A 20,445-nucleotide genomic window follows, 5' to 3' on the forward strand; every position below is an offset into this window, starting at 1 on the left:
TTTAATTCAATAACAAAACATTGGATTACACACTTGTAGGTATTCAAAAATGAAAACTTAATGCATCGTGAGGACAGTGCACCAATTAATACATAAAAACGCAGAAAAGGATTGTTAAATATATTTTTTACGAAAAAAAATAAATCCAAAGAAAAAAGGGAAACATCTGAATACACAGCGAGTAATACACCAATTTAAAAGGGGACAAAGACATCTAAAGGACACAAATTCACAACATAAAGCAGTTACTAAAGTAAGGGGAAATAAATAAACCATTAAACAATGGTGGAAAGAATCCACAAAACAAAGAAAGTGCGTAATCACAAGAGCACGAGACCTCACATCCTAATTGCAATTCTTCCATAAGTACAATAAAGTATTCCACTCAAACTACACAACAAAAACAATACAATTTTTAAAGGTGGCTTCATACTTATACTTTGCCACAATTAATGCGCATCTGTAGTCGGAAATTTAAAAGGAGGTAAACATTGTCTCTAATGAGCAAACACAGACAAAATCAATGCGCATCTATGTTAATGCAAGCCAAGCTTTTGCAGTGCAAATTGATGTGTACCTTACAAAAAAATGATAACTTTTTACATGCATTATATAAAAAACGTTACTGATGTGTTTGTTTTTTGATTCAGCGTTAACAACAGCATCAATCAACATTACATAGGTCTTGATTAGCTTCTAAAACAACGCTTCACAACATTAATACATTTGATGTGTACAATATTCACGGAGAAAAAATGATCACTTATAGGCATCATCACAACCACTCACACCCTCACCCACCCTCACCCTCAGCCTCACACACCCTCACTCATCCTCACCCTACATCACACCCTCACACTCTCACAACCTCAATCACACTCATACCCTCACACACCATCACTCACCAACACACGCTCAGCCTCACTCACAACCTCAAACCCCTAGACACTCACATCCACTCCCCCTCACACTCACACCGTCCAAGTCCACCCTCCAACTACACCCTAAAACTACAATACCACACTACAACTCTACCCTCCAACTACAACTCCACCCTCCAACTCCACACATAAATAGAGTTAGGCAACATTTACCCTCACCCCCTCATCCTCACACACACACTCACAACACTCACACCCTCACTCATACTAAAACAGTCACCCTCAATCACTCTCACACACCATCACACACCCTCAAACACCCAAACACTCACATCCACTCACCCTCACACTCACACCGTCCAAGTCCACCCTCCAAGTACACCCTATAACTACTATACCACCCTACAACTCTACCCTCCAACTACAACTCCACCCTCCAACTCCACACATAAATAACGTTAGGCAACATTTATTTTAATAAGTAAAAATCGGATTACACACTTGTAGCTATTCAAAAATTAAAACTTAATGCAACGCAAGGACAGTGCAGCAATTAATACACAAAAAAGAATAAAGGGATTGTAAAATAAAACATTTCTTTCACAAAGATCATAAATGCACGCAAAATAGGCAAACATCTGAATACACAGCAAATAATACAACAATTTACAAGTGGACAAAGCGAGCTAAAGGAAACAAATTCACAACATAAAGCACTTACTAAAGTAAGGGAAAATAAACCATTAAACAATGCCAGAAAAAAATCAAAAACGCAAACAAAGTGCGTAATCACAAAAGCACGAGACTCTGGTGTTGCTCTGACTCATGCTGCTGTTGCACGAAGTGTTTTGGTGGTGCTAAGTGCACAACCACAGGAACACCGTACACCGAAACAGCATCAAACAGCATCAAAAGAGCACAACTCAACAACACAACAGCACTACTAACCACCACCCCAACACCACGAATCAACACAACATTATCACTCAGCAACAACACATTAACACAATGCACCAACACAACAACACTCAGCACATTAACATTGTCACACTGCAACACTACAACATCGCTCAGCAACACCAGAACAACACCCAATAACACCACAACATCACTCTCAAGGACCACATCATCACTGGCAAACACCACATTAACACTACACAGCACCACACCAACACTCCAAAATACAACAGTACTCAGCACCATCACAACACCACTCTGCATCACCACATGGACAAAACAACAACACCACAATGATACTATTGTTTAATAATTAATGCGGCTGTGTTGGTAAGTGTTGCTAGGCTGCTGGAAAGTGATGCTGCATGTGTTGTTAGCTATCGCCCTCAATATACCTATCTAACTATCTATATAGATCACAAATTAACAACAACATCTATACAATAGAGATTTCGTTCCCATATTCATGTATTGAGCATTAAAAAATAAACTTACCTGTCAAACGACGAGGCAACAAGACAAGGAGAACAATGCCCCTTGCCCACGCAGCTGTTCACAAACATCTAGGGAAGTACAGAAAATACAAAAACATCCAAAGACGTCTCCCCTTATGCCCATAAATTGGAAGCAACACCCTTATTCTCACTGTTGCATACATCAAAGATAGTTCACATACACATTCTGATCTAACACATAGAAAGCTAAAAAAACACAAAACATGTTTGGGAAAGAAAATAGACTGCATACACTACTACAAAGTCACACATACTGTGGCAAACTCCAAAACGCTCACATGCACTCACCCTCACACTCACACCGTCAAAGTCCAGCCTCCAACTACACCCTATAACTACAATACCACTCTACAACTCTACCCTCCAAATACAACTCCAGCCTCCAACTGTACACATAAATAGCGTTAAGCAACTATTTGATATATACGTAAAACGCGGATTACACACTTGCAGCTATTCCAAAATGCAAACTTAAAGCAACGCAAGGAGAGTGCAGCTATTAATACACAAATATGCAAACAGGGATTGGAAAATAAAACATTTCTTTCACAAAACGCATAAAATACACACATTACATCACTGTGCATCCTCTTAATACATTGATAGCGAAAATAAATTCAGCAAATACAAAAAGTTTCCTTTAATACATCGATTAGCTCAATAACATATAATCCGGCTACTTCAGCATCACAGGAAAAAAACAATGCAAACACAACATACATAAATATAATAGAAACTAAATAGCACTTCTTCAAAGTTCAAACAACAGCTCTTGTACGTCAAATAACAAACACCAGCTAAAAATACATTATATTACAGTTTTCGAAAACATATACCGTACATTACATATCGACGATTAAAAACAAGACTTTAATTTACATTACATAATAAACATTTACAAATAGTAGGAACGAAAACAAACAATGTCAACAGTTATAAAAATACACTCCTATTCATTCGTTAAGTTAAACATACTATAGATACTACATTACATTACATAAAAAAACACTTTGGAATAAATTCTTACCTGTCAAACGACGCAGCAACAGCACAGGAACAAGAACACGCCTTCCGCACACCAACATTCTCGATCTTCTGGGGAATTCCACCGTTGACGTAAGCAAATCGGAACGCAATGTCAAAAACGTCGCGCCCCGATTGGCTACAAATAAACGTCAAGGAAACGTAAACACTCACAACACAAAAAAAAACTAGAACGCTAACGTAGGGAACGTCAAGGTGACGCATTGCGTCTGCCATTTTAAAATTAATACAATTAATACGGGACTCCACAGACACCAAAAACACACATAACACCACACATTAATTAAAACACACACACAGTTACATTACATAAAAAAATACACATAAGGCAGGACAATTACAAAGGGAAGCTCTATCACGTTTTTTTTTACACGACACATATAATAAAAAAAAATAAAAAAAATTAACATACACACACTCATAACATCACCCTCACACCCCAAAACTCTCACACACCTTCACACACCCTCAATCACCCTCACACAACATCACCCTCACACACCATCACACACCTTCAGCCTCACACCCACTCACTCACCCTCACCCTCACACACACTCACACCCCCTCACACTCACACACCCTCACTCCCCTCAAAAACTCACACCCCTCACAACAATCTCACACTCACTAAACCGGACAGCCTCACCCTCACACACTCACCCCCTCACACTCTATCACCATCAACACCCCTCAGCCTCACACACCCTTACCCTCATCCCCTCACCCTCACACACCCTCAATCACCCTCACACCATCACCCTCACACACCCTAACTCTCACCCTCAACCACTCACACACACTCACACTCCCTCGCTCACCCTCACCCTCACACACACTCACACCCCCTCACCCTCACACCCCATCACCCTCACACACCCTTACTCCCCTCACAACCACACAACACTCTCACACTCACTACACCTCACACACTCACCCTCAAACACCCTCACACACACTCACCCACCCTCAGCCTTGCAAAATCTCAACATCAACACCCCTCGCCCTCACACACCCTTACCCTCATCCCCTCAACCACATTCACCCTCAGTCACCCTCAAACACCCTAACTCTCAAACTCACCCACACTCACACTCCGTAACTCACCCTCGCACACCCTCACCCTCACACACCCACACACTCACACTCAATCATTCACCATCAAACACACACACTCACCCTCACACACCGTCACACAACCTCATCCTCACACCACCTCACTCACCCTCACCCACACTCACACCCCCTCACCCTCACACCCCCTCACACCCCCTCGCTACACTCACAACCTCACACCCCTCACAACACTCTCACACTCACTACACCGCACACCCTCACCCTCACAGACTCACCCCACTCACCCTCTCTCAACATCAACCCCCTCAGACTCACACACCCTTACACTCATTCTCTCACCCTCACACACCCTCAGTCACCCTGACACCCTCACCCTCACACACCCTCACTCCCACCGTCACCCACTCACACAACCTCACACTCCCTCACTCACCCTCAGACACACTCACACGTCACACAACCACACCCTCTCACCCCCTCACTCACTCACAATGACTCACACTCACCCTCACACACCCTCACCCTCACACACCGTCACACACCCTCTGCCTAACAACACCTCTCTCACCCTCACTCACCCTCACAAACACTCACACACCGTCACACACCCGAAGCCTCACACCCCCTCACTCACCCTCACACACACACACCCTCACCCTCAAACACCTTACACTCACACACCCACGCTCCCCTCACACCCATCACAACACTCACTACACCTCACACACTCTCAGCCACAAACAACCTCACTCACCCTCACCCTCACACATACTCACACCCCCTCACCCTCACACCCCATCACCCTCACACACGCTCACTCCCCTCACACGCCTCACAACACTCTCACACTCAATACACCTCACACCCTCACCATCAAACACCCTCCCACACACTCACCCACCCTCAGCCTTGCAACTTGTCACAATCAACACGCCTCACCCTCACACACCCTTACCATCATCCCCTCACCCTCATTCACACTCAATCAACATCACAACACCTAACTCTCAGACTCACCCACAATCACACTCCCTAACTCACCCTCACACCGGCACACACCCACACACTCACACTCCCTCAATCAACATCAATCACCATCACTCACCCTCACACACCCTCACCAACACACACCGTCACACACACTCAGCCTCACAAACACTCACTCAACTTCACCATCACACACACTCACACCCCCTCACACTCACACTCCCTCACACTCACAACCCTCACGCTCACACCCCTCACCCTCACATCCCTCACTCTCACACCCCTCACCCTCACACCCCTCACCCTCACACCCCTCACCCTCACACCACTCAAGCCACAGATGGGTGTGCGATGGGAGGACGCTCAGCTTGCAGGGCTGTGCTTCTATCCCCTGCTGCACTCTCCTGCTCTCTAGAAATGTGGCATAACAACAAAAGCTGCCATCAAAGTCATGTCAATACAAAACATGTGGCATTCCAAATGCTATAGGTGTCACATTCACAAAAATGTAAACTATTGGCATTGTAAATGACAAATCTATCAATGTAGCTATTTGGAAAAACTACACACACAAAAAAAATTCATTTACAAGACCAATAGCTCCTACTTTTCTAATGCGAGACCTATTGCATTTCCAATGCTTGTTTCTGTTATCTTTTAACTTGCTGTCAATAAAATGAAGAAAGGATATGCATAATCCTCGCCTCTGCGTCCTTAATAGAATTAAAACTTTCCTTTGTGCTAACCAGGAAATTTCTCAGTAACACTGATAAATAATGTATGTACCTCAGTTGTAACTGTGTGAGTGAAACTTCATCCAAATAATAGAAAATTTACATTCAAGAAAAGTCACGATATTTGGGCTTGTTTCGAATTTTTTGTAGAGACTTGCAATGTCAACACAAATAATGAAGTGTGACTGGCTGTTTTTTCATATGTCACGCATACCCCAAAAAACAAAGCTCATTTCAGTGTAATTCCCTAGTTTTCTGGTACCAGCACAATCGAGCACACGTATTCATTTTATTTAGCAAGGGTTTTAAAAGTCTAAACTCAAAGGTTCCACATTGAAACGGTCTTACAGGTGCAACCGATTAACTCAGCTGTGAGTCAAAGAGTCAACGGAAGTTACGTATGATAGTCCTTCCGTTTTAAACGCACTATTCGGTTCCTGACTTCGTGTTTGTACACTCACGGTTTCAATATGGTGAAGTTTAAATCCAGGTAAATTTTCCGCGTTTAATTTCAGAAGGGAAGACTACGATGCTGTTATGGAAGCGACCATACTGGGCGTACGGAGAATTAAATAAGGGAACACGCTCGGGCTGTATATTCTCGTTTTACATAAACATAGAAGACATATTGGCGTGGGCATCGTGTGCCCATTTTGTCCGCCATGTTGGATTGGTAGCAATCTGGTGAAGTATAATGAGAAGTCGAGGAATCGCCGAGGAATGTTCGGGGAAAACAGCTTGGCGACTCCTATAATTTAAAGTCTATGTCAGGGAAACCCAAACTCAGATGGGATCTCTCGGCATCGAACCGTTTTCTGTGATAAAGTTCCGACTGGAAGCAGTTAATTTTAGATAAAACTGTTTTAAAATGTTTCGCATCGTCATCGTGCACGGGTCTTATTGAAATATATTATAATTTCACTGTTTATTAAACTTAGCATGTAGTGTTAAACAGTATTAATTTTGCATCTGCCACCGCAAATGATTTCTTTAGGAATACATATAAAATGGGACCCCCAGAAATGTTCTGACCAGTATTGCACATTATGTTTTAGATATGGCTTTATATATGGTCATTGGTCTGTTGAAGCGTGATTCACATTTTGCTACCACCCTCCTCCAGAGCATGATTCACTATGCCAGCCCTGTATATCCTTTGGCTGTTTTGCACTTACAATGGCAGAAATTGGTCTAATCGCATGTGCACATCCTGAAAAGGAGTGCACGTCACTGCCAGGGCTGGTGTGCACAGGCTGCGGAGACACTTCTTTATTTGTATTTCACATGTTTACAATAAAGTAAATATGAAAAACATTGCATGCTTGCCAAGAACAGACCTTTTGACTTTGCCAACGCTTGTTATTCAAAGAGGATACATCCGGTGCCTCTGGGCTCAAACAACTCCCTCCTTTCCGCGCTATTGCTGAATGAACAAAAGGCGGTTTAGCTGTAAGTAGAGCAAACGAGTGACTCACCTGGCCAAAGTGTTGTGGCTACCACCCTTTCCCAGTGGCTAACCTAAGCTCAGGTAATGGCAGGGGCGGAGCTTGACACAGGGCTGCCTCGTTTATTTAAATTATCAGCACCACACGTGAAATAGTGAGATGCCCACATATACAGGAGAATGCATCCAGCCATTTGTGCCAATTTTTACCCTGTAGCTGTTACAGTGGTCTTGCTTGTGAGCAGCATTGTGATGATATTATTACCCCACTCTACAGTACTTATTTCATCAAACGAAGAATGAAAAGCTGAGTTGGTGACAGCTATATTTTAGCCTGTGAACTTGGAAGTTGCCCTCACAGTTCCACAGGAGCATTAACCCACTGACTTTCCCTAAAGATTAGAACTGCTGGCCAAAAATATTTGCTGATCAGCAACATCAGCAGGGTAAAACAACCTCCGCAGAATTTTGTGTATACTGAGCAGGCCCTACCTTCCAATACTGATGAAATGTCTCTAGTGGTTAATATTCTGCCGACCACAGTTTTTGCAATCTGTAGGTCACATACACCGCTCGCTGTTATTGTATCAATCAATCACAGCATTTGTATAGCGCGCTACTCACCCGGAAGGGTCTCAAGGCGCTTGTGGAAAGGGGTCCGCTACTGCTCTAACAGCCAGGTCTTGAGTTGTCTCCTGAAGGCGAGGTGGTCCTGGGTCAGCCGGAGGTGGATGGGGAGGGAGTTCCATGTCTTGGCCGCCAGGTAGGAGAAGGATCTGCCTCCGGAGGTGGCTCTTCGGATGCGTGGTACGGTTGCGAGGGCGAGGCTGGTAGACCGTAGCTGGCGGGTGGGCGTGTAGAAGGTCAGGCGGTCGTTGAGGTACTTGGGGCCCAGGTCATGGAGAGACTTGTGTGCGTGGGTGAGGAGCCTGAACGTGATCCTCTTGTCAACGTGGAGCCAGTGCAGGTCCCTCAGGTGGCCGGAGATTTGTCTGCGTCGGGGGATGTCCAGAATGAGTCAGGCGGAGGTGTTCTGGATGCGTTGGAGTCTTTTCTGTAGCTTGGCTTTGGTTCCGGCGTAGAGGGTGTTTCCTTAGTCCAGTCGGCTGGTGACGAGGGCCTGGGTGACCGTCTTCCTGGTTTCGGTCGGAATCCATCGGAAGATCTTGCGAAGCATGCGAAGGGTGTGAAAGCATGATGAGGATATGGCGTTGACTTGTCTGGTCATCGAGAGGGAGGAGTCCAGGATGAAGCCCAGGTTGCATGCGTGGTCTGTTGGCTTGGGGGCGGTGCCCAGGGCTGGGGGCCACCAGGAGTCGTTCCAGGCGGAGGGTGATGGTCCCAGGATGAGAACTTCCGTCTTGTCTGAGTTCAGTTTTAGGCGGCTGTTCTTCATCCACTCAGCGACATCTTTCATCCCTTCGTGTAGGCTGGTTCTGGCGGTGTCGGGGTCTCTGGTGAGGGAGAGGATCAGCTGGGTGTCGTCGGCGTAGGAGATGATGTTGAGGTTGTGTTGGCGTGCGATGGCGGCTAGAGGTCTCATGTAGATGTTGAAGAGGGTGGGGCTGAGTGATGATCCTTGCGGGACGCCGCAGATGACTTCGGTGGCCTCGGATCGAAACGGGGGGAGGCGGACTCTCTGTGTTCTTCCGGCGAGGAATGAGATGATCCACTTCCGTGCCTTCTCTTGGATGCCGGTGTTGTCGAGTTGTTGGACTAGGGTGCGGTGGCAGACAGTGTCGATTGCTGCGGAGAGGTCCAGGAAGATGAGTGCCGCTGTTTCCCCGTTGTCGAGCAGGGCTCGGATGTCGTCGGTGGCTGCGATGAGGGCGGTCTCGGTGCTGTGGTTGGCTCTGAAACCGGACTGCGAGGGGTCGAGGGATCCGTTCGTCTCGAGGAAGGCGGCAAGCTGTTTGTTGACGATCTTCTCGATGACTTTGGCGGGAAAAGGGAGGAGCGAGATGGGTCGGAAGTTTTTGAGGTCTGTGGGGTCCGCTGTTGGTTTCTTTAGTAGGGCGCTGAGCTCGGCATGCTTCCAGCTCTCCGGGAAGGTGGCGGTGTTGAAGGAGGTGTTGATGATGTCCCGGAGTTGGGGTGCGATGGTGGAGTCGGGCCTGTTGAAGACGTGGTGGGGGCAGGGGTCGGTTGGGGAGCCGGAGTGGATGGTGTTCATCGTGCGGGCTGTGTCTTCGGTGGTCCAGGTGCGGAGTGGCGGTAACCTATAGGCCACACTTGACTCTCCTGCTTATAGTGATATGGGTGCATGTAGTGCTTGGGACACACATTTCAATGTGGCAGGCAGGATGGCACAGTGAGCTGATTGACACAGACAGTGGTCTTTAGTCTGTAAGTTCAAACCCCAGCAAGCAGCTGTCAGTCTTCGATCAGCTTGGAAATTAAAAATCATTAACTTGGATAATACCAACCCTGGTATTTACAGTGCTGCTGAAACGCAGCATTGAGCGCTATATCCAGATGAGATTGGTTGCCATTAACACCTTTTATAATAACCCAGAAAAAAATGTGTTATTTATATATTTAGTAGAAGCATCATTGACTTAAATGTTCAATACATGTGTATGTATGTGGGCACTCGAGAATCATTATTTTGTTTCTTTCCCTTGAGCATTGTTAGCTGTCTCTCATTGCTCTACACACATTTTGTTAACTTTAGTTGTTAAATAATTGGCGTTTTCAGACGACTTAAAAATGTCCTGTGCCTTCAAAACTGTCCATACAGTTATTCAGCTGTGAATTGGAGCAGCTTGTAATCTAGGACTGATGACAAAGGATATTAATGGACTGTTATGAAGTCAGCTGCTACAGAGGGGGACCGCTCTGTCTCTTTCTTTCACTGTTAACTCTCTGTGAAATCTAGACACCCTTACATGGAAGATAACGAGAACTTGATACTAATAGGATGAAGTGGAACTACACGCTCCAACATACTTTGGTGTTTGTTAAAAAAGCAGGACTGGCTGAAGTTGTTCCTTATGCTATGGTGCTAGTTATTATGTAGGTGATTTGAGCCAGGTGCAGGTCGATACTGCCTAGGTTTGCCCTTGCCTTGTAACCAGTCTTAGTAGCTGCCAGGATGAGCAGTGTGATTTGCTTTGAAACCACCAGTTGCTTAAGAGGGGTGGTCCAAAGAGTCTGCTTCAGATTTTTGCATTGACGTTGAGATCTTTATAGCTATCCAGTTAAATGAGCAAAATGTCAGCTTGGTAAGGTGTTGGTGTCTTTTTCATTGTTCTCACTCCTTCATTACAGGTATCTTCTTTGTGAGGTTGTTCTGGCAGATCCCTTGGAGCGGAAGAACATCACCCAGGAGCTGGTCCTGTACAACTTGAAAGACGCTTTAATTCGGCTGCATGGAGACTTTGGTTGGGCCGCTTGTACCATCTCTCTCTCAGGTACTGAGCCATGTCGTTAGAATAAGTGTTCTGTGGTAGCAAGAGTGGCTGTGATGAACAGTACTTGAGCGTTATTGGGGGAGGTGAAGATTAAGGAAGTGTCACATGAATTCCCTGTATGCTATCCTGCTATATGTTAGGGAAAATGAAAGTTTAGGCAAGTTGCCATTGTTATGTTAATATAACTTAAGAGCACGAATACCCAGTGGTGTCTTGGCGCTAAGTCTTAACGTCAGCCCGGGGATATGAAGGACCTAGTTTTGGAATACTAGATAAGCCAATGAGGGAAGGCAGCAGCTGACCCAAACCTCCTGGAACCTCAGAGACAGAGCTGGCTTCAGGTGTGTGTTTTCTTTTAAATTTATGTTTGGTGCATGCGTGTATGAATGTTTGGTAAAGAGTGTTGTGAATGGATGTGTTTGTGTGCGCAGAGGTGTGAATTCATGGCTGTGAGTGTTGTGTATGTGTGCCTGTGTCCCGTCCGTCTGCCCCCCTCCCCTCCCTCCAAAACTTACTGGCCGCCACTTCCAAGTCCAAAGGTAAGCAGAGACTGGGGCCCAATCCACCTTGTGTATTCAAACTATGCTCCATGGTGGTCGCCCATAACTTTTAACTTTGCCGTGGTTGATGCTTTGATCTTTTGATCTTTTAGGCACTATTTTTCACATAGAACTTTAAAAATGCATAACCACGGTTCTACTGATTGGGCATATTTCGTTTTGGTGTCCTTTATAACAATTTTCTCTATTTCTAAATTGGTGTGGGATTTTTCTCGTGCTGTATTTCCACTTTATTGCTATTCTTGTGCTGCATAAATACTTAACACTGTGCCTCTAAGTTAGGCCGTACTACTTTAGTATCCAAAAACAACAAAACCCCAGTGTCAATCACCCCAGTAGTCTTTCTAATAATCACATCTAACCAGAGCCTTAAGTGTGTAATCTTAAAGCAACACGGTATGGTGCCAGTGGGCCCTACATCAATGGATATGAATTAAAAAATATAGGAAGTGCCTCACGTAAGCGACCACCGTGAGCCTGATGGCTAATGTTGATCAACTGGCTCACTGCATCATCCCTTGCACTTTCCCATTTAGCAGGAGGAGAAAACACGGCGAGTGTTTCTACCTATGCTGGGTATATGTAAAGACTGATCAATTACTCAAAATTACGTTACACTACTTCATCCTTTTTTAGGTCTCGTAGCGAAAACACAGCGCGTCAGCGCTGTGTCTCGCCAGAGATCTTTTGTTGCTGACTGTGCTTCCCAGGAGACAGTGCCGGCCGCGCGCATCTCGCAAAAGGCGATCGGTGCAGGCCACGCGCGCGCGAACATGCTGGCCGTGGCTGTCTCCTGGGAAGCATACATACACAGGCACACCCCCCCTGCACGCATGCGCACACAGCACCACACACATACACAAGCGCACATACACGCACGGGGAGACGTCCCCCCCCCCACCCCTCCGCCGTCGCATACACACACGCACACATACAGGCATTCCCCCCTTCCCCTGAGGGGGTCACATAGCTCCCCACGCTGGAATAAATATGAAAAGTGCTCTGACGCCTGGCATGGTTCCTGCTTTACACAGTCATAAAATAAATACCTTAAATTATGGCCCCGCGCGCTGCCGCAGCTCACCCCGGCTGTCTCCCATCCCGGGGGGGAGGGGGGGGGGGGTCGCTCGCTGGTGCCGGGTGCCCCCCTCCCCGGTGTGAGCCGCTCCTTGCGGGCTACCGCCGGGTCCTCCGCAGTCCTTTCCACCTACTATCTCCCGGGCCCGCAGCCGCCCCCGCGATCCCAGCCTGCACCGCGCGCGGCCGGAGGGAGGACCTCCAGCGATCCCACCGACCAGCGTGCAGCGGGGACTCCGCCTATTACTTCCTGCTTTCCTCTATCATTCCCATACATAGCAGCCGGGCCGGCATGAACATAGAAAACGGAGCGGGGTTCTGCGTGTCCTGCGGAGGCAGCCGCCGTCTTTGAAAACTATGCGTTTGGTGTGTGCTCTGGTGGTATAAAAACTTCCAGTGGTGCAGCGAGTGCCCTCTCCGTGGGCACTCACAAGCCTGTATACTGTTTGGCAAAGTCAGGCGTCCCTCGGAAAATTGAGCCAGCAGACGTAGGCTCTCTCCCCTCAAGCCATGCTACCGGCTTGTCCCACCGTTCGGATGACCTCTCCTCAAAGATAAGGTATGTCACTCTTTCCCTTAAGGGCGAATTCGATCCTCTGGCTCCTGAACGGAGCCCAGCAAGGGTGCAACGTCTCAGGCAGACCCCTTCCCGATCCTGGTGGTTCAGTCAGGTGCCGCCAGCCCCTTCTGGCATATGGGGTTGATGCAATATTCTTTGCTGAAGCTCACACTTTTCTGTTGCAGTCGCCTTCAGCACGACAGCCGCTCCTGGCATATGGGGTAGCCTATTAAGGACATTACAAGTCTTGACACTCCTGGCAACAAATAACTCAGAGGTGGCACCGTCTGGTATACCGGGTGACGGCAACGCGGCGATGTGGACCTGGTGCTTCCCACATGGTACTCGCAATACAGTTCAAGTCACAACGGCCCTCTCGTTGCATATGGGGGAAGCCGTATTGCTTATGCACACCGGCAATGACCCAATCGGTACACAGCTGTTTCCTCACACGTTACTCAGGGAGTATCGGTAGGGCTCTCCACTAGACCTTGCTCCTTCCAACGCATTCCTCTTCCTCATAGGGTGGCACAGACTGAGTCTTTGGGCTCTGTGGTATCCTCAGCCTTATTAGGATTAGGTGCATCATCAGAGCTTTTTGTAAGTCTGTTAAAGGCGATTTGAAACGCGCACGCGATCACGTTTGCTGTACAGTACTTCGCGCCTCCTCCCCCAGGAAATGTTGGCGAGTACCCATGATTTAGTCCATGGTGTAATATTCCTTTTTTGTAAGTCTGTTAAACTCTCCAAACCCCTCTATCTGGCGTATTGTATGTAGACATTACTCCGCTTAGCATGCATTGCCCCTTTCTCGGCCCCTAGAGTTTTTGTTTCCCACACTTATGCTTGGTGTTGTCACGCACTTTCTGGAATCACTCGCTTCTCTCTCTCTCTCTGTGGCTGAAGTTGTGACCCCTCCCCCTGCAGTTGTTGTTACCCATGTTTCCTGCCTCCCAGAAGTTGTAGCACACTTCCCCTCCCCTCTCCCTCGTTCCCTCTCTCTCGGCACAGGATCCTCTGGGCTTTGCACATCCCATAGCAGGCGGGGCTGGCGCAGCAGCGCGGCCACCTGAAGAGAGCTGCTCTGCTGGGACTGTCACTCTTCGCGCCACTCTTGCAGAAGGGCCAGCCCGAGAGCGTCCCCTCTCCGCGTGACGAGAGCAGTGACCCCTCCGCGTCACTCTGTCATCAGGGCCCCCTCTGCCAGCACTGCCCCCCTCTTTCTCACTCCCTTGTCTGTGGCCCTCCTTCCCTCCTCAGCAGTGCCCCCCTCTCAGCCCCCCTCCACGGAGAGCTGCCGTTCATGGATCCGGACAATGCCCACATTTCTGGTGAACTTGTCTCTCCTGACTGAAGCTCTCGTCGCGGCAGGTAAGAGAGGACGTGTGTGGGCGTGGAATCGGAGAGGTGAAGGGGCCAGGAGCTGTGAAAAGATCTGAGGGGCTACCGGGGATGACGGAGTAGAGTTGAGGGAATGTGTGCAGGGCTTGAGCCGGGGTACCACGCGGGTGGACGGCGTCCCCCACTTATTTTACCAGGAGCTCGATTACTGGAGCAAAAGGAGCTACACATTCACTCTTGGCCTCTCTGGGGCGAGATCGAATCCCAGACAGAACGCTGCTCATGCACTGGCTTCTCTGAGGCAGTCGCATCTAAGGGGTGAGCGAGGGGAGGCAATGAGTCAGATGGTGCAAGCCACCTTTCATGAGGTCACGTCCTGTGACGTGTGCCATGGATGTGTGGATATTGTTGTAGGTCCAGCACTTTGATGGGCTGAGGGGTCCAGGGGATTTCCTACGTCAGCAGGAGGCTGGCGTGTCGAGGGGCTTCCAGAGGACAAGAGGGGGCGAGAAACTGCTGTGAATTCCCAAGTTCTGGGGCTGGTAGAATAGCGACAAATGAGTGTTAAAGAGCGTAGAGGCTTTGCAGGGATCCGCAAGAGTGTGGGTGCAGTTCGGGTCTTTAAGAGTCGAGGGTCTGTGGCCGCCATTTCTCAAGTGCTAGGAAAGATTTAGTCATTTTCCTTTCAAAGTCACACTGTGGACTGGCGGTACGAGAAGGGGGTTTGGAGGGGTGGGACATGTAGTGGTAAAAGAAGGACCCGGGAGGCGGGATGCTCTGCCTCCAGAGCCAGAGGTTTGTTGTCGGGTTTTGAAACACTGCAACAAGTGTTCCCTCAGCCCTTAATTTTCCTCACCGCGCCCCCTCCCCTTGCTGTGCAGCTCGGATCGATGTCTGCCAGCTTTGTCTGCTTCTCTCTCTGCTGCTACGAACCGGCCTGTGTTTCCAAGTGTTGGAAGTTGCCTTCGTCTTACTTTTCGATGAGTCTTAAGTTAGATATCATCGGCGAAAAGGATTTTTTTTACTCTGCCAAGGACAGCATGCCTGGCAGCATTGTAGATGAGTTAAGTGGGAGATTTGAAAAATAAAGAAAACATATTTGAGAGAAAGTATTTCCCCAATTTATTTCTACTGAAGAAGAGACAATTTCAGAAGGAAACAGCCAATCGACGTGTCTTCAGTTATGATAACATCTGTGAAAAGGAGAATTTTTAACTCTGCCAAGGAGACAGCAACATTTTTGAAGAGTAAAGTTGGAGATAAAAAAAATTGGGAGAATGTATTGCCCATATTGACTTCTACTGAAGAAGTGACAATTTCAATTTCAGGCATGAAACTGCCAAAATAAAGCCATTTTTGGCTTAAAAAAATCCGGAGTCTGCAGCCTGAATCGCGTCTATTAGCATGCATGGGACAGACTCAGGTTTTGGGATTGGTTATCGTCCACGAATACATATCTCTAAACTCACCCACATGTGGAGGTGTGTGTGGGTGGGAGGGTGTCACCTTCCTTGGACCCATCTAACCTGCAACCAATTGAAATGCATCCCATAGTCAGTGTTTAATTTGTAAAATAATGAGTGCCGGTGCTGAAGCACTGCTCAGAAGTCCGCGGTCAGTGCAATTCAGTGTTGGCGTGCCAGATACCAAGGCTTCATAGTCTTGAATTTACCACACGCCTCTTTGAGCCACTCTCTGCCCCTTTGTTTCACTCTTGCAGGTTCTTGCTTTCTTCCTTTTTTGCCGTTTTTTCAGTCTTTCCCATCCTTTTCTGTGTTTCCCCTCTCAGGCTCCTGGTCAGTACCTAATGAGGGAAGATAAGTTCTGGAGCCCATAAATGAGTGCTGGTGGGCTCCACTACCACTGGCTCAAATTAAGCACTGGGACTCCCAGACTTTAACACCATCATACCTTCCCAAAAAAAACCTGATCACCATTGATTTCAGTGGTCTCACCGGTCAAGCTACCTGACCTACATGCTGATGTGAATATAGTGACTATCCCTACCCTACCTTCTGACCCTACTGTTGACAATAGTATATATATACATTTGTGCAATACGCAGATAAAGACTAAAAGAATTTAATTATTTGGAGTGCTGTAATTAGAACCTCACCTATACAAAGCATTATTTTTGGCTGTACATTCTTGTACATCAATATAGCGCCTCTAGGTAGTAGGCGCCTTGAGTTTCTAGAGCACCCAGTATATACCATTTTAGAATTTGACTTTGTCTATTTATATAACGCGTTTCCATCTTTATGACTATCTAAAATATTCCAATGAATGTTGCGGACTTTTCCATTTTGGACACTACTACCTTTTCTTGTTTAACGGAAAAATTATTTAGGAGTACTACAATAGATTGTGAAAAACAATATCAAAAGCAATACCAAAAGCTCTAACTTACATACTGCGAGACCTATTGCATTGCAAATGCTTGTAATTAATATCCCTTAATGTAGGGTCCACTGGCACCACACCATGTTGCTTTAGGATTACACCCCGATATATGACGTGGCTTTTAGTTGCACCACTGTGTCCTAAAACGGACGTGTGTCTTAAGGATCATGTTAGAAGTAATTAACAGAAAGACTACTGAGGTGATTGACATTGGGGCATTGTTGTTTTTGATCCGGTTTTGAGTGGAGGGTGCCCTTTTGTCTGTCCCTCTCCAGCTCCTGTTTTTGTGTTTCTGACTGCTTTTGTGCCAACCTACCATAGGTTTAAGCACAGGTTAATTTAGTGACTTTTGTGGTTCACCCTTACAAGGATTGAGGATGTTTCTTAAGAAAGGTTTTCACCCCCCTCAATTTCTTAAAGTGTCTGTTAAATGAGAACGTACAAGTAACTCGATGTAATAACTATGGTACTTTCAGGCATTTAGCATTTGAAGTCATGTGCATGCGGTCCTAAAAGAAAATCATTGGCCTGTGTTTCAGCAAGTGCCTTAAACCTTAAAGAAAAAGTAGTAGTCACATACTCTCTTTGCCTCCTGCAAATTTGCCTTTTTGAAAACTATTTTACAAATAGTTCGAGTAGGTAAGAGAAAGATAAATGATTATTATGGCTGAAGAATGCGTGTAATATAGTTACTGTACAGTTATTACGTTTTTGTATAGAGTAGGCCTGCCCACAGGAGCAACAGTGCACTTCATAAGTAACAGAGAAAACATTAGTGCAGTAACAATATAGTTATGGGGAGAGAAGAACAATATTTACGTTTCTAGGCACATTAAGAACAATATTTACGTTTCTAGGCACATTTTGAAAAGGTGAGTTTGTAGTGGTACGAAAATGCCAGTAGATTTGGGTTGAGTCTGAGGCGACTTGGTTGTTGGTTCCTATTTCTCAGTACTTGGTGTACCTGACCTGTTTACATGTCTTGGTCATTTGGGAATCTGGAGTAAGAGGGTAGATTTGCCTATAGTGTCAATGTGTCTTTTTCTCTTCCTAGGATACACAGTATTTCTTCAAGGAGCTGGCAAAGCAACAATATATTGCACTGATGAATCCATCTGTTTACACTAGTGTTCCTGTCGTTTCAGCCCCATAGATAAAACTATCTCTAAAAATGCATTGTGGTGCACATGTCTAGTAGCAGTCTTGCTAAAGCTAGATTTTCAGCACAGTGTTCCCAAGTCACTTTCTATCCAGTACTGGCCCTGAATTTTCAGAATTTCCCCGCTAAGGTCAACACCCCAGTCAAGTCTTTTCTGCTCATTCGCACCCGAGTAGTTGGTGGGGACGAGAAGTCCTTCGTATTACGTTTTGGAGCTTTATAACACAGAAGGAGCCAGCAAATTATGCCAAATCTTTGAATGCATCTTGTGGAATTCAGAGCGTTTCAGTGCTTCATCCATTGACATCTCCCATATTTGGACAATACAGCTTATAATAAATAAATGTAAATTGCATTGCACTAGAACCAAGTTTTCCAAGAAAAATCAAGAAATTTACATGTTTTGGTCCCCAGACATAGCTGGATGGTTTAAGGTAGTTCCCCGCTTGCCACGCACAGCGATTGACATGTCAGGAGTGAGCTGGAAGACGGATAGATAAGTCCATACGACCTGTAAATATATTTTTTTAATCAAGGAACTGCAGGATTTAGTAAATTTCTTTTTTTAAATCATGGACATTGAAAAAATTCAAGTTAAACTATTTTCCTTACTTCTTTAATACTGAAGGAAAGAATGCTGTCCCTGATGGACACAATAGACGTTTGAGCAAGTAAGATTCTGTACTTGCAAACCCAGGCGCCACAGGCCTTTTCCAAGTTCATGCACTGGACTCCCTGGTAGGGCACAGGCCATTATTTGTCGACATTAGGCTAGGTACTGGTGTGTTGGGGCTGGTGCTGGAATCTGTGCTGTTGTCATGGTTAGAAAAAAAGCTACAAACATCTGTGTCATGGGTGAGAGTCCGGTATCAGTTATCTGGGATCCTGCAAGGTCTGAAGTGATGCAGTTTCAGAGGACTCGGAGATGTTGGGATTTCTGCAGACGTTTTCAGTGCTGGAAGTCCTGGAGTCAGTTCCAGTGCATGCCTCAGGATCCTGCTGTCTAAAACCTCTTGTGCTACAGTAGCTTGAACCTAAGATTGTTAAAGTGCAGCAAGAAAGGTCTCCCCTTCAGGGCTCCTGTTTAATGCGACTCGTCCCTACCTTTTCAGATTTTTACTGGTTGAAGAGGAACAAATCAAAGACCTAATTTTAATTTAACAATAATAAAATGTCTCAACATACACTTTCTCGCTTGACAGTTGTTTATATCAAACGCGGCCACTCATAATGATGAAGGCAGTCCAGCCCAAAATCCCCCTCATGGAAAGAAGGGCCCTAAGGTAGCCACTAAAAAACGGAGCTGTGTTGTCTATTTACAAATCACTCAAACAACACCCCTGTCTGACTGGGTGGCCTTGGCGACAAATGGGAAATGGATGTAGATCCACTCGAAGACCTAGATTGGGAAGTGGCATTGGTGCGCCCTAGCGAGGTGGCCATAAAACGTCGTCTGAGGTTTATCCTGTTGAAAATCCTGCAGATTACATTTTAAATATGTTGAATAGAAGAGTTTGTGGTCGACCCGAGTCTGAATGGGTGATAATGCTGAACGATTTTCAAATGGATTGTTGGGTGTCACCATGGAGTGTCTTTTAGGAGAGGCAGAGGGCCTTGTACCGCATTCTTTTCATTTTAACAGCACGTTATACAAGATGGTTGGCCGCTGTAGGAAACGTGGGAGGGGAACAAGCACTCTCATCCCCACCTTGTGGAACTGCAGTGCTGTGCATATATTCTGAGTGGAGGCCAGACACTCTGATGGCAGTGCTGGAAGTTGTGGTCTCTGCTTCAATTTATGGTGCTGGTCACTCCGAATGTGGTAAACGTGACGAAAAGTAAGTTGATCCTCTCCTCCATCGGATGAATGACCTAGCAGTGGTATGGGTGAGCGCTCACTGGCCCATTTGAGAAAGACATGCAAAGGAGTGGACCAACCCAGAGAGGAATACTTAAAAGCAAGGGTTGGCCCTGTAAATTCCAGAAAATATGCGGCTCACCGATGACATACTTTTAGCTTGAGTGAAGTGGACGATACACACCTGGTAACAGGTGCCAGCAGAGGAGGGACTACAGAGTTGGGGTGCAGATTAATGCAAGCATGAGTTTGACTAAATGATAAAATGTTGCTGCTCCTTTTCTCCCCCTCCCATTGATGAACTGACCAACAAACAAATACGTAAAACAATCTCGCTGAAATGTGCGGCGAAGGGAGCTAGAGACCCCGGCATGTTTTCTGCATGGTTTTATGGGACTGTAATTTTATCTCTGCTAAATTAATTTAATAAAAATAAAT

General features: G+C 46.2%; 1 protein-coding gene and 1 long non-coding RNA gene across 3 annotated transcripts in view; one reads left to right on the top strand and one right to left on the bottom strand.

Moving 5' to 3' along the window:
• LOC147679089 (uncharacterized) overlaps positions 1–3,508 on the bottom strand; it is a 139,634-nt gene extending 136,126 nt beyond the window's left edge. The window contains exon 1 of the long non-coding RNA XR_015300993.1: positions 3,381–3,508. This is a non-coding gene — a long non-coding RNA (uncharacterized LOC147679089). The remainder of the gene's footprint in view (positions 1–3,380) is intronic.
• A 3,077-nt stretch (positions 3,509–6,585) lies between these two features.
• POP5 (POP5 ribonuclease P/MRP subunit) overlaps positions 6,586–20,445 on the top strand; it is a 94,716-nt gene continuing 80,856 nt past the window's right edge. For both annotated transcript variants that reach the window (XM_086942863.1, XM_086942864.1), the window contains exons 1-2: positions 6,586–6,683; positions 10,908–11,050. In XM_086942863.1, coding sequence (XP_086798989.1) covers positions 6,664–6,683; positions 10,908–11,050 — 163 coding nt within the window. In that variant the 5' untranslated portion in view covers positions 6,586–6,663. The remainder of the gene's footprint in view (positions 6,684–10,907; positions 11,051–20,445) is intronic.

This window comes from Lissotriton vulgaris, chromosome 11 (assembly GCF_964263255.1).
Source record: "Lissotriton vulgaris chromosome 11, aLisVul1.2, whole genome shotgun sequence".
NCBI classification, from domain to species: Eukaryota; Metazoa; Chordata; class Amphibia; order Caudata; family Salamandridae; genus Lissotriton; species Lissotriton vulgaris.